Source organism: Aethalodelphis obliquidens, unplaced genomic scaffold, assembly GCF_003676395.1.
Source record: "Aethalodelphis obliquidens isolate GAN/ISIS:26980383/991018 unplaced genomic scaffold, ASM367639v1 scaffold17, whole genome shotgun sequence".
NCBI lineage: Eukaryota > Metazoa > Chordata > Mammalia > Artiodactyla > Delphinidae > Aethalodelphis > Aethalodelphis obliquidens.
Window position 1 is genome coordinate 16,607,555 of NW_020837961.1, and position 15,217 is coordinate 16,622,771.

General features: G+C 41.5%; 1 protein-coding gene across 2 annotated transcripts in view; it reads left to right on the forward strand.

Moving 5' to 3' along the window:
* The first annotated feature begins 557 nt into the window (after positions 1-557).
* The window catches only part of METAP1 (methionyl aminopeptidase 1), a 71,218-nt gene continuing 56,558 nt past the window's right edge, over positions 558-15,217 (forward strand). Inside the window, exon 1 of one of the 2 annotated variants that reach the window (XM_027116966.1) lies at positions 558-790. In XM_027116966.1, the coding sequence (XP_026972767.1) occupies positions 677-790 (114 nt within the window). In that variant the 5' untranslated portion in view covers positions 558-676. The remainder of the gene's footprint in view (positions 791-15,217) is intronic. The other variant, XM_027116967.1, reaches the window with a different exon arrangement.

Consider the following 15,217-nt stretch of genomic DNA (forward strand, 5'->3'; position numbering starts at 1 on the left):
AAGCCAGACTCAAGTCCCAGCCCACCTCTCCATTGACAGTTCCCTGGCTCCTTGTTTTGTGAATGAGCGGTGGTCCTCAGGCCTCAGATCAGACACTATCCGCGAGAAACAGAACTTTAAAAAGGGAATTACTTTCCTTTTCCAAGGAGTTGCCGGGTGGACCAACACAGAGGAATGGAGCGCCCTTTCCAACCGCCTGAGAGTATGGGAGACGTTCAAGACCCTGGGATCCAGTCAGTAAGGGACGACTGGGGAGCTCTCTCTAGGAACTGACAGGGCCTCTCCCAGTTGGCCGCACCGGGCCTTCTCCGCCGGGCGCCAGGAGGTCGCGCTGGCCGCGGCTACAAACAGGACAGCACGGAGGGGCCGAACGCCCTGCCAGGTACCCTTACGGCCCCCACGTGCACGCGGGCCGCGAAAAGGCTGGGGCCTCGGGCCGGGGCGGGGCTAAGGCCGCGGGGCGGGGCTCCAGCTGCGCGCGCGGGGCGGGGGCGGGGCGCGCAGCGTGGTCTGGGCAGGCCCGGTGCTCTTCCTCCTCCCGCGCCCAGGCCTGGCGGGCCGAGCTCCTCCCCCGGCTCGGCCTCTCTCCCCACCCCTGCCCTCCTTCTGCCCAGCAGTTCCTCCTTCCCTCCTCCCCCTCTTCCTCGGTGAGGTGCTCCTCCATCAGCCAGCCAGCATGGCGGCCGTGGAGACGCGTGTGTGCGAGACGGACGGTTGCAGCAGTGAGGCCAAGCTCCAGTGTCCCACCTGCATCAAGCTGGGGATACAGGGCTCGTACTTCTGCTCGCAGGTAGACTCCCGCTCCCCAGCGGCGCCGCCGCTGCCCCCCCTCCCCTCTCCGCCTGACCTCGCCGCCGGTCGGGACATGCTCCTCCTCTTACCCCCGCGGTCGCGCCGGCCGCGCTTCCTCCTCCCCACAGTCTGAAGCGCCGCCGCCCCCTCTCTCCTCCGGGGGATCTGGGGCCCCACCGGATCCTGGCCGCGCGGGGCGCACGCTGGGTACTGGCGCGGGCGGCCGCGGCCATGTGGGCTGGGGGCGGAAGCGGACTTGCCCTGAGTCGCTCGGCCGCGCTGGGGCCCCGCGTTGAGGGGCCGGTTCTCACCGCGCATCCTCTGCCCGGGCTGGGGCTGCCAGGTGTGCGGGCTACCCGGGACAGGTGGGGACGCCGGGGGAAGGCGGCAGCCCCAGCTGTGCGAGTCGTCACAGCTGCAGCTCCCGGCAGGGCTCTGATCTTGATCGCTGGGGGCTGCGGGGCCGGGTAGTCACTCTGGTCCCTACGGGATTGGGGGTCGGAAGAGACCCGCTGGCCTTTGAAGAGTGAGTTACCTGGGACGGTGGGGGTCGCAGAGAGGAGGTATACCAGCCCCACCCACCTCTGTCCGTAGGTTTTACTGTTGCGCATTGACACTTCGGCAACTTTGGGGTTGGGGATGGAGAGGGATCTGTGTAATTCATTCTTTTCCTTTGGCATCCAAAATTATTAATTTACAAAACCATAAGTTAACAGTATGAGTCACCCCTGATTTACTGAACTTACCACTGAGTGAAAAAGACAGTTCCATTAAGAGTTATGCTTTAAAGCCGTAGTGTATTAAAATACAAGTTTTGTGCGGTGGAGCAAAGCCAGCACTGAATGGGGTCCGGACTGCAACGTGTGCTGGTGTTTATGTTTACTGAAGAGCACTAGTGTTCCGGCTGCATTTAGACGCCCGGAGTATTGGCCCGGCGGCATTGGTACGGCTTTTAGTTACAGTCCGGATTTGTTGAAGAAAGGCACGTGAATATTCAGGTACTAAATCGGTAGTGTCCCGCGAGGAGGAGAGCATGAACAAAGAGTCTGAAGGCACGGTCAGGGCCCTGGCCTTGCCGTTGACTGTGAGATCTTGAACTAGTCAAGTTACTTAATCTTGCTGAGCACCTCTGTGCAGAGGGGAAGATGATACTTTTACTTGCATATTTCACAAGGTTGTTCTGAGGCCCAAATTATCCAATGAATGTGAAATCTTGGTAAAACCTAAGGAGGTTCTTTTTAAAGGTCGTCAGTACACTGTAGCACTGTTATATGTAAAAATATAAACGAATAGAAGGAAAACAAATATATAAGAGCAATAATATAAATATTTCAAATATAAACTGTGTAAACATAAAGATGTATGTAAAATTAACGTATAAATAAAATCCTTAAGGTCCAGCACTTGTAGATAAGCGGTTGTAAGAGATCCTAGCTATGTTGTACAGGTGTTGTTTTCAGATAGGATATGATCCTTGACCTTGTTAGTATCATTTGGAAAAAGTTGCACATGGAGAAGTGTTGCTCATTTTAAAAATAGCATTGGGACTACTCAACATGCTAAAAGTGGTCTGAGTCCTTTTGTTTCTTTAAAATAATTTTCAAATTCTATAATTTGTTGAGGCCTGTGTGGGACCTGGACTTAAAACAAAAAAACAGTAGTTATCTTTGGAAATTGTGTACCGCATGAGTAGACTAATGTGGTTTATGTTGTGCTTAAATTTAGTTGGCATTTGGTAATGTTAAATGAATTAATATGTACACAGACTTACCTGCTGGGATTTTAAAAAGATACTATGAAGCCATATTCATCAGGGATGGGTGATATTCTCTTAGGCATGGTTTTATTCAGTAGAAAGAACATTGGCTCATTGGGGTTTATGGAAAAATGCCAACACATTTGTGAAAACATGCAGGGTTTATTCAGTACAGTAGGTATTTCATGTTGGATTCTGCAGGTATATTTCTAGTCCCATTGTTATACCTGTAGTCAAATATATCCTGAATGGTGCTCAAAGCTGTCTCTTTCTTCATTTCTGTTACTACCTCCTTTAGTCAGTTTTAAAAATTTCTCACCAGTTTCTCTTAGTTCATTTCCCTGCTGTAGTTTCCCACCTTGCAAATAAACACCCACACCCACACCCACACCCACAAAAAAAAATCAAAGGAAGAAAACCTTTTGTACAGAAGTTATTTCTCCCCTAGCATAGCACAGTCTGACTATGCTTACCGCCACCTATAACAAATAGAGTTACCATTGCTTGCAGGATTCTAGCCCTGTAGTCAGGGCACCTGTCTTCAGAAATCACAGCTATTCTTTCAGTCCCAGCTTGAGACCTTGATCAATCATTAACTTTTCCTAAGCCAGTTTCCACATTTGTGATGAAACTAGGGCTTCATGCCACTTCTCTGATCATTTTCACTAGCAGTGGTCTGTCTTTTCTCTTCTCCTTGCTCCTCTGGTCCCCAGCCTGGCTATCTGGCCAGCTTGTCTTTGGGAACAAACCGAACAAAACTACAAGAGCCGTAACAGAAGTAAGCCTTTCCCGGTTACCCTGTCACACCACCTTATTCCCTTTATAACATTTTATACAATCTGTAATTATTTCATTTTTGTTCTTGTTTATCTGTCTTTTAATCAGAAGGTGAAGTCATGAAGAAGCTATCTTGTTCAGTTCCCTATCCTCATTTCTCAACACAATGCTCTATGCAATAGGTGGTCAATAAATGCTTGAGTCATTGTATCAAAAGGCAGAATAAAGAGTTAGACTACTGCATTTGAATCACAGCTCCATTACTTACTAGCTGTGTGCTTTAGGTAGATAATCTTTGTTTTTTGTTATAGCCTTTTAAAATGGGTCTATGAATAGTACCAACATCAGGGTTGGTACTAAATACTAAAGACTAAATACTAAGTGTATGTAAAACACTTAGCATAGCAGTGCATTTCATCAGTGTTAGCTCTTTTTATTGTTATACTGAGTTTATGCTTAAGAAGATAGAAATATTTTTATTTAGGATGCTTAATTTTAAGAAAAGTTTTGGTCCTTTAATGAGTAAAACCCGTTTTACTTGAAATCGAGCTTTTCAGGAATTCCTGATGTTTGATGGTATTTCTTTATAGATGTATCTATCTTATTCAATAGTAGTTGACCAATTTTAATAGTAGTTTAGTAGTTTACTTGTAGTCCCTAACAGTTTGTAAGAGTTTTTTGAGGATGGAGGCTGTGCTGTACTCATTTTTGTATTTCTTTTAAGTGCCTTGTACACAGTAGGCACTCAGTTCATTAAATGAAAGAAGAAAGGTCATTGGGCCTGAGAAGGAAAAGCAAAGAGCAATCAAGCCCTTAGTGAACACCCCAGGGCAGATGCTATCTTGTCCTTAGTTGAAGGATCTGCTGAGAAGGACCTGAGTGATTTGCAGCCCTTCATAAGGCATAAGAACTTAAAAGGTAGTATAGTATAAGTGGAAGGAGCCTGCCTGGGTTTGGAGTCTGACCTGGGTTTAAAATTTTTGAGACCATGTCCTTGGGTAAGTCATCTCCTATTTTATGAGAGGACTAATGGTACACCCTCTTTATGGAGCTGAGGTGAAGGTGAATAAGAGCATGCGAAGTGCCTCACACAGTGTTCAGTAAATAGTTTTATTACACACATAGCCTTATGTCTAATACTATTACAGTCAGATATAAGGAAGGTTTAAAAATGTTTAAGGACTCCTAGAGTAATGAAAACAAAAATAAACAAATGGGCCCTAATTAAACTTAAAAGCTTTTGCATAGCAAAGGAAACCATAAGCAAGACTAAAAGACAACCCTCAGAATGGGAGAAAATACTTGCAAATGAAACATCAGACAAAGGATTAATCTCCAAAATATACAAACTGCTCATGGAGCTCAATATATAAAAAACAAACAAACAACCCAATCAAAAAATGGGCAGAAGACCTAAATAGACATTTCACCAAAGAAGACATACAGATGGCCAAGAGGCACATGAAAAGATGCTCAACATCACTAATTATTAGAGAAATGCAAATCAAAACTACAGTGAGGTATCAGCTCACACTGGTCAGAATGACCATTATCAAAAAATCTAGAAACAGTAAATCCTGGAAAGGGTGTAGTGGAATGCTGCACTCTTGGTGGGAATGTAAATTGATACAACCACTATGGAGAACAGTATGGAGGTTCCTTAAAAAACCAAAAACAGATCTACCATATGACCCAGCAATCCCACTACTGGGCATATACCCTGAGAAAAACCATAATTCAAAAAGAGACATGTACCAAAATGTTCATTGCAGCTCTATTTACAATAGCCAGGACATGGAAGCAACCTAAGTGTCCATCGACAGATGAATGGATAAAGAAGATGTGGCACATGTATACAATGGAATATTACTCAGCCATAAAAAGTAATGAACTGATTTATTTGTAGTGAGGTGGATGGACCTAGAGACTGTCATACAGAGTGAAGTAAGTCAGAAAGAGTAAAACAAATACCGTATGCTAACGCATATATATGGAATCTAAAAAAAGATAGAAATGGTACTGATGAACCTAGGGGCAGGGCAGGAATAAAGACGTAGACAAAGAATGGACTTGACACGGTGTGGGGAGAGGGGGAAGCTGGGGGAAAGTGAGAGTAGCATTGACATATATACACCACCAAATGTAAAATAGGTAGCTAGTGGGAAGCAGCAGCATAGCACAGGGAGATCAGCTCTTTGCTTTGCGACCACCTAGAGGGGTGGGATAGGGAGTGTGGGAGGGAGGCTCAAGAGGGAGGAGATATGGGGATATATGTATGCATATGGCTGATTCACTTTGTTGTACAACAGAAACTAACCCAGCATTGTGAAGCAATTATACTCCAATAAAGATGTATTTAAAAAAATAAAAATATAAGCAGTAAATAAACATATTCTATGAAATGGAGAAGCATCGTTTGTCATGAACATTTTGAACAAATTCTTGCAATAGGTTCTTTCAAAGAAACTGGTGATGTAAGGTGACTGATTGGGTCTTCAGTAAGAAAGTAAGTGGGTGGGCATCTTGTATGTTGGAGTTGGAAAGTGAGGAAGGAATTGACCTTCCAACATGTAGCATCTTTGAAATGCAGACCTGGCCTCTAAGACGCTTTCTCCTTTGGTAACAAAGTTCCTGAGAATGCGGAGTGTTTCTGGAACTCATCTTCATCCTCCTTGGAGGTATTACCATATTATACTTTTTATTTCTAGGAATTTTCTTTAAATTCCTCACATTACCTCACACTATGCCTAGATATTGTTGTAAGATTGGTGTTTGGGTACAACTGTCTTAGCTTCTTATTAAAAAATGAATAGGATGAAGGTCTAGAGAGGTTGTGATTTTTTTTTAAACAAAAATAACTTTTGCTGTAGAAAAAATTAGAAAATGCAGGTGAAACGTTACCCAGTGATTATTTCTGTGAGTTTTTTGATGAGTATTCTTACAAACACATTTATATATTCTTATATACATTTATGTGCATATACTTGTGTTTTTGTCAGAATGGTACCATAATATGCATAATCTTAGGGAATTTGCTTACTTTTACGTCTTAACTAATACATTGGGAATGTCTGTAATAGCTACATTTACATTATCCTTTGTAGTGGCTGGACTAATATACAACGTGATCGGTGTACCGTCCTTTATTTACTCACTTATGGTTGAATTTACTTTCTTTTCAATTTTTTTGGCTACTGTTTAACTGCTCTTCAATAAATGTTCTTGTGAAATTTAAATCATTTTGATTTACTCGGGAGTATAGGATAATAGTAGGACTGGTACAGGAACCCAGGAACCAAGGATTGAAGCACCCCAAGCTGCTAGTAGTTCTCACAGTGTAGTCAATGGATTGTTACTAGTTTGAGAAACTTCTGGTGGTGAATGGAGATCTCCTTTTATTGACATGTTTGTATTATAAATGCTTGTCATGAATTATACTTTTATTCCAGTAGAACTTGTGAAAACCAAGCATCATTTGGTTGGTAGATAGTAAAAAGTTGAACAAATCTTTAACTCTGAGTTACTGTTTTAGAGATTGAAGGGCTATTGGAAGTAGATGTGATCTTATACTATTGATATAGCTTGTGGTAGAAGTTTTAGTCACTTTTTTTTTTTGGGGGGGGTGAGTCTGTTTCAGATTTGGCACACTTACAACATTTTTAGTTTGGTCTTAATAATTTGGTAGGGATGACAGACACATAAGCCCATTGCTAAACACATACCCAGCTCTAGACAGGAGGGAGGAGCTTTAGCATGGTAGCTCCTTCTCTATAAATGAGGAATTGTCTTTGGTATTAATAGCAAATCCATTTAGTTGATGTAATATAGGCAGGAATACTCTATAGAGCAACCATTGGGATTCTCTCCATATTAAAGTTTTAATGTAACCAAATATAAATATAATTATCCTTTCTGCTTGATCCTGAACCTCTCTTGACCTCACAGTTTTAACATGAAGCATTTGCTTATTCATGCTTGGGCAGCTCAACAATTATAAATCTTTTTTTTCTTTGATTGATATCAATCTCGGATCTGGCTTTGAATAAAGAACAATTCAACACACCCTGTAAGCTAGGCCTGCCTTTCGCAATGTGTGTATTTAGCAGCTATAGTTGAACCTAGGAAAGGGGGCCCTCTGAAAATTCCCCTCAGTTATTCATTGCAAATGAGTTTTCCCTTTGTGCACCATTCACAATAGCTAAGTTGTGGAAACAACCTACATATCCATGGATGGATGAACAAATAAACAAAATGTGGTATAAATATATAACAGAATACTATTCAATTTTTTTTTTTTTTTTTTTGCTTTATGCGGGCTTCTCACTGTTGTGGCCTCTCCTGTTGCGGATCACAGGCTCCAGATGCGCAGGCTCAGCGGCCATGGCTCACGGGCCTAGCCGCTCCATGGCATGTGGGATCTTCCCGGACCAGGGCAGGCGGACTCTCAACCACTGCGCCACCAGGGAAGCGCAGAATACTATTCAATTTTAACAAAGAAGGGAATTTTGCAATGTGCCACAACATGGATGCATCTGGAGGACATTGTGCAGAATAAAATAAGTCAGTCACAGAAAGACAAATACTGTGTGATTCCACTTACAAAAGGTACCTGAAATAGTCAAAATCAGACACTCAAAGAGTGGTTGCCAGGGGTTGGGTGAAGGGGGAAATGGGGAGTTACTAATTAATAGGCATAAAATTTCAGTCAAGTAAGATGGATAAACTCTAGAGATCTGCTCTTTACCATTGTACCTACAACAATGTAAATTATATATATATAAATTTTTTGGCTGTGCCCTGCGGCATGTGGGATCTTAGTTCTCCGACCAGGGATTGAACACGTGCCCCCTGCATTGGAAGTGTGGAGCCTTAACCACTGGACTGCCAGGGAGGTCCCAATGTAAATTATTATTGACACTTAACAATTGTTAAGAGGGTAGATCTCATGTTAAAGTCTTCTTACCATTAAAAAAAAAAAAAGTTCTTTCCTGTTTTTGTCTCTAGTAACCTATCTGTTTTATAGCTAAGTTCAGTGGGGACTTCTTCCTGATACACCAGAGCTGTGCCATGTCTGTTGGAAAGCATTCCTAAAATCCCTGTCAGCTGGAGTTGGCTAGTGTGACATTTATCTGGGTCATAGGCTCAGGCCTCTAAAGAGTGGTTTGGGTATAAGTGAAATTTTGTGACTTTAGCAGTTTCCTTATCATCATATAGTGGGAGGCAACAGAGACTTTTCCATATTTTGAACTTGTATTTATTGGTTCTGCCTTGATAAAAGGTAAAAAAGGGCAGCCCTTTGCATCAGATTCTGAAGGTTATCCTGCTTTATTGATCAAGCTATGAGCTCAAATCATTTAGTAAAATAGGTAAATGTAAGTACCATTAGGTTTTAGACATGACATGGCTTTTTTTTTTTTCCCTCTGAATGGGGATTAATTTTCTTACTGATTGTTTCACTAATTGGTGCTAGTGATGGGTTTAACTATTTGAATACTGATAACTCTGCATTGTTCACTACTAATATGTGGAGAAAAATATAAATGCAGTTATGTGATTTAGTGTTGCTTTTGAATTGAGGTTTTTAAGTACCTTAAAGTCAGGATCTATAAGTTTTGTTTTTTTTTTTACTCATTTGTTTTTATTAGATGTTGAATAGCATAAAAAACTAACAGTAAGTCATCCATAGGATCTAAAGAAACGTGATATAGTAAATGCCTCTATACTCAACCACCTAAGTTATTAAAAAGAACATTATTAGTAAAGCAAGTAAAACCAGAAGGCTCTTACGTGTCTCTCACCCAAGTGGAACTCCCTATTCTGAATTTTGTGTTTATCATTCATTTGCTTTTCATGTTTGATTCCTTAGATAATACATTGTTTAGTTTTGGTGTTTTTGAGATTTTTATAAATGAAATCACTGCAAGTATTCTAAAACTTGCTTTATATATTGAGGTGCTCCTGTGTTGCACCTACGAGTGCAACGTGGGGGGAGGGGCTGGGAGCTGAGGCTCAGGCTTCGGTGGTCAGACCCCAGGGAGAGGACTGGGGTTGGCTGCATGAACACAGCCTGAAGGGGGCTAGTGCACCACAGCTAGCAGGGAGGGAGTCTGGGAAAAAGTCTGGAGCTGCCGAAGAGGAAAAAGACCATTGTCTTGGAGTGCGCGAGAAGAGGGGCTTCCTGCTCTGTGTTCCCACAGGTGACAGAGCACCACCTAAGTGAGCTCCAGAGATGGGCACGAGCTGCAGCTATCATCTTGGACCCCAGAGGCGGGCACGGACCGCTACTGCTGCCACCAAGTATCCTGTTTGCAAGTGCAGGTCACTACCCTCACCCTCCTGGGAGCCTGTGCAGCACACCACTGCCAGGGTCCCGTGATCCAGGGACAACTTCCCCAGGAGAACACATGGTGCACCTCAGGCTGTTGCAGTGTCACTCTGGCCTTTGCTGCCACAGACATGCCCCGCATTCCATCTGTGAAGTACCCCTCCCTCTCCTCGGCCTGAGTGAGCAAGAGAGCTCTAATCAGCCACTGCTTTAACCCCCTCCTATGGGGCAGGAAACAGATGCCTGAGGGCGGCCAACAGGCCCTCAGGGACCAAAACCAAAGCGGAACTCCAGGAGCTGTGCAAACAAAGAATAGAAAGGGAAATTTCTCTGTGTAGCCTCAGGAGCAGTGGACTAAATGCCCGCAATTGGCTTGGTAAACCCTGTGTATGTGGAGTACCTGAATAGACAATGAATGCTCCCAAAAGAAGGCGGTGGACTTTGGGGAGCAGCTGTAGACTTGGGGTTTGCTTTCTGTGTCTAATTTGTTTCTGGTTTTATGTCTATTTTTGGTTTTGGTTTTATCTTAGTTTAGTTTTAAGTGCTTGTTATCATTGGTGGATTTGTTTATATGTTTGGTTGCTCTTTTCCTTTTTTTTTCTTTCTCCTCTTTTTGTGAGTGTGTGTGTGTTTGTTTCTTTGTGTGATTTTGTCTGCTTTTACCATTTGTTTTGAGGCTCTGTCTGTTCAGTTTTGTTTTTTTAATAAATAAATTTATTTATTTATTTAGTTTTGGCTGCATTGGGTCTTCATTGCTGTGCATGGGCTTTCTTTAGTTGCAGTGAGCGGGGGCTACTCTTCGTTGTGGTGCGTGGCTTCTCACTGCGGTGGCTTCTCGTTGTGGAGCACGGGCTCTCGGCACGCAGGCTTCAGTAGTTGTGGCTCGCGGGCTCTAGAGCTCAGGCTCAGTAGTTGTGGCGCATGGGCTTAGTTGCTCCGTGGCATGTGGTAGCTTCCTGGACGAGGGCTCGAACCCATGTCCCCTGCATTGTCAGGTGGATTCTTAACCACTGCGCCACCAGGGAAGCCCTGTTCGTTTTTTTATTTATTTTTTCTCCTCCTTTTCTTCCGAGCCATGTGGCTTGCAGGGTCTTGGTGCTCAGGCTGGGTTTCGGGCCTGACCTTCCAAGGTGGGAGAGCTGAGTCCAGGATGTTGGACGACCAGAGGCCTCCCAGCCCCATGTAGTATTAATCAGCGAGAGCTCTCCCAAAGATCTCTGTCTCAACACTAAGACCCACCTCCACCCAACAGCCAGAAAGCTCTAGTGCTGGATGACCCATGCCAAACAACTAGCAAGATGGGAACACAACCCCATCCATTAGTAGAGAGGCTGCCTAAAGTCATACTTAGTTTACAGACACCCCAAAACACACCACCTGATGTGTCCCTGCACACCAGAGGGACAAAATCCAGCCCCATCTACCAGAACACAGGCACCAGTCCCCCTAACCAGGAAGCCAACTTCACCCACTGGGGCAGACACCAGAAATAATAGGAACTATGAACCTGCAGCCTACAAAAAGGAGACCCTAAACACAGTAAATTAAAAAAAATGAGAAGACAGAGAAATACGCAGCAGGTGATGGAACAAGGTAAAAACCCAACAGACCAAAGAAATGAAGAGGAAATAGTCTACCTGAAAAAGAATTCAGAGTAATGATAGTAAAGATGATCCAAAATCTTGGAAAAAGAATGGAGAAAATACAAGAAACATTTAACAAGGACCTAGAAGAACTAAAGAACAAACAGAGATGAACAACAATAACTGAAATGAAAAATACAGTAGAAGGAATCAATAACAGAATAACTGAGGCAGAAGAACGAATAAATGAGCTGGAAGACAAAATGGTGGAAATAACTGCCGAGGAGCAGAATAAAGAAAAAAAAATGAAAAAAAATTGAAGACAATCTCAGAGACCTCTGGGACAACACTAAATGCACCGATATTCAAATTATAGGGGTCCCAGAAGAAGAAGAGAAAAAGAAAGGGTCTGAGAAGATATTTGAAGAGATTATAGTCGAAAACTTCCCTAACATGGGAAAGGAAATAGTCACCCAAGTCCAGGAAGCACATAGAGTCCCATACAGGATAAACCATAGGAGAAACACATCAAGACACATATTAATCAAACTAACAAAAATTAAATTCAAAGAAAAAGTATTAAAAGAAGCAGGGAAAAGTAACAACATACAAAGGATCCCCACAAGGTTATCAGCTGATTTTTCAGCAGAAACTCTGTAGGCCAGAAGGGAGTGGCAGGATATAGTTAAAGTGATGAAAGAGAAAATCCTATAACCAAAATTACTCTACCCAGCAAGGATCTCACTCAGATTTGACGGAGAAATCAAAAGCTTTTCAGACAAGCAAAAGCTAAGAGAATTCAGCACCACCAAACTAGCTTTACAACAAATGCTAAAGGAACTTCTCTAGGCAGGAAACACAAGAGAAGGAAAAGACCTACAAAACCAAAACCAAAACAATTAAGAAAATGGTAATAGGAACACACATATCGATAATTACCTTAAATGTGAATGGATTAAAAGCTCCAACCAAAAGACACAGACTGACTGAATGGATACAAAAACAAGACCCGTATATATGCTGTCTACAAGAGACCCACTTCAGACCTAGGGACACATACAGACTGAAAGTGAGGGGATGGAAAAAGATATTCCATGCAAATGGAAATCAAAAAAAAGCTGAGTAGCAATACTCATATCAGACAAAATGGACTTTAAAATAAAGACTATTAAAAGAGACAGAGGACACTACATAATGATCAAGGGATCAATCCAAGAAGAAAATACAACAATTGTAAATATTCACGCCCCAACATAGGAGCACCTCAATACATAACGCAAATACTAACAGCCATAAAAGGGGACATTCACAGGAACACAATAATAGTAGGGGACTTTAACACCCCACTTTCACCAATGGACAGAGATCATCCAAAATGAAAATAAATGTGGAAACACCAGCTTTAAATGATACATTAACGAAGATGGACTTAATTGATATTTACAGGACATTCCATCCAAAAACAACAGAATACACTTTCTTCTCAAGTACACATGGAACATATACCAGGATAGATCATATCTTGGGTCACAAATCAGCCTTGGTAAATTTAAGAAAATTGAAATCGTATCAAGTATCTTTTCTGACCACAACGTTATGAGGCTAGATATCAATTACAGGAAAAAAATCTGTAAAAAATACAAACATACGGAAGCTAAACAATACACTACTAAATAACCAAGAGATTACTGAAGAAACCAAAGAGGAAATTAAAAAATACCTAGAAACAGATGACAATGAAAACACAATGACCGAAAGCTTATGGCATGCAGTAAAAGCAGTTCTAAGATGGAAGGTTATAGCAATACAATCCCACCTCAAGAAACAAGAAAAATCTCAAATAAACAACCTAACCTTACACCTGAAGCAATTAGAGAAAGAAGAACAAGAAAAACCCAAAGTTGGCAGAAGGAAAGAAATCATAAAGATCAGATCAGAAATAAATGGAAAAGAAATGAAGGAAACAATAGCAAAGATCAATAAAACCAAAAGCTTGTTCTTTGTGAGTTGAAGAAAATTGATAAACCGTTAGACTCATCAAGAAAAAAAGGGAGAAGACTCAAATCTACAGAATTAGAAATGAAAAAGGAGAGGTAACAACTGACGCTGCAGAAATACAAAGGATCATGAGAGAGTACTACAAGAACTATATGCCAATAAAATGGACAACCTGGAAGAAATGGACAAATTCTTAGAAAAGCACAACCTTCCAAGACTGAACCAGGAAGAAATAGAAAATGTGAACAGACCAGTTACAAGCACTGTAATTGAAACTGTGGTTAAGAATCTTCCAACAAACAGAAGCCCAGGACTGGATGGCTTCACAAGTGAATTCTATCAACATTTAGAGAAGAGCTAACCCCTGTTGTTCTCAAACTCTTCCAAAATATAGCAGAGGGAGGAACACTCCCAAAGTCATTCTACAAGGCCACCATCACCTTGATACCAAAACCAGACAAAGTTGTTACAAAGATGAAAACTACAGGCCAATATCACTGATGAATATAGATACAGAAATCCTCAACAAAACAGTAGCAAAAAGAATCCAACAACACATTAAAAGGATCATACACCATGATCAAGTGGGGTTTATCCCAGGAATGCAAGGATTCTTCAATATACCAAATCAATCAATGTGAAAAACCATAATAAAAAATTGAAGGATAAAAACCATATGATAATTTCAATAGATGCAGAAAAAGCTTTTGATAAAATTCAACACCCATTTATGATAAAAACTCTCCAGAAAGTGGGCATAGAGGAAACCTACCTCAACATAATAAAGGCCATATAAGAAAAACCCACAGCCAACATCATTTTCAATGGTGAAAAACTTAAACCGTTTCCTGTAAGATCAGGAACAAGACAAGGTTTCCCACTCTCACCATTATTCAAAATAGTTTTGGAAGTTTTAGCCACAGCAATCAGAGAAGAAGAAGAAATAAAAGGAATACAAATCAGAAAACAAGAAGTAAAACTGTCACTGTTTGCAGCTGACATGATACTATACGTAGAGAATCCTAAAGATGCTACCAGAAAACTACTAGAGCTCGTCAATGAATTTGGTAAAGTAGCACAGAAATCCCTTGCATTCCTATTACTAACAGCAAAAAGCTGAAATAGAAATTAAGGAAACTCCCATTTACCATTGCAACAAATGGAATAAAATAAACCAACCTAGGAATAAACCAACCTAAGGAGACAAAAGACCTGTATGCAGAAAACTATAAGACACTGATGAAAGAAATCAAAGATGATATAAACAGATGTAAAGATATGCCATGTTCTTGGAATTGGAAGACTCAACATTGTGAAAATGACTCTACTACCCAAAGCAATCTACAGATTCAATGCAATCCCTATCAAACTACCACTGGCATTTTTCACAGAACTAGAACAAAAAATTGTACAGTTTGTGTGGAAACAGAAAAGACCCTGAATAGCCTAAGCAATCTTGAGAATGAAAAACGGAGCTGGAGGAATCAGGCTCACTGACTTTAGACTATACTACAGAGCTACAGTAATCAAGACAGTATGGTACCTGCCCAAAAACAGAAATGTAGATCAATGAAACAGGATAGAAAGCCTAGAGGTAAACCCACTCACATATGGTCACCTTATCTTTGACAAAGGAGGCAAGAACATACGATGGCAAAAAGACAGCCTCTTCAATAAGTGGTGCTGGGAAAACTGGACAACTATATATAAAAGACTGAAATTAGGACACTTCCTAACACCATACACAAAAATAAACTCAAAATGGATTAAAGACCTAAACTTAAGGCCAGACACTATAAAACTCTTAGAGGAAAACATAGGCAGAACATTCTATGACATAAATCACAGCAAGATCCTTTTTGACCCACCTCCTAGAGAAATGGAAATAAGATCAAAAATAAACAAATGGGACCTAATAAAACGTAAAAGCTTTTGCACAGCAAAGAGACCATAAACAAGACGAAAAGACAACCCTCAGAATGAGAG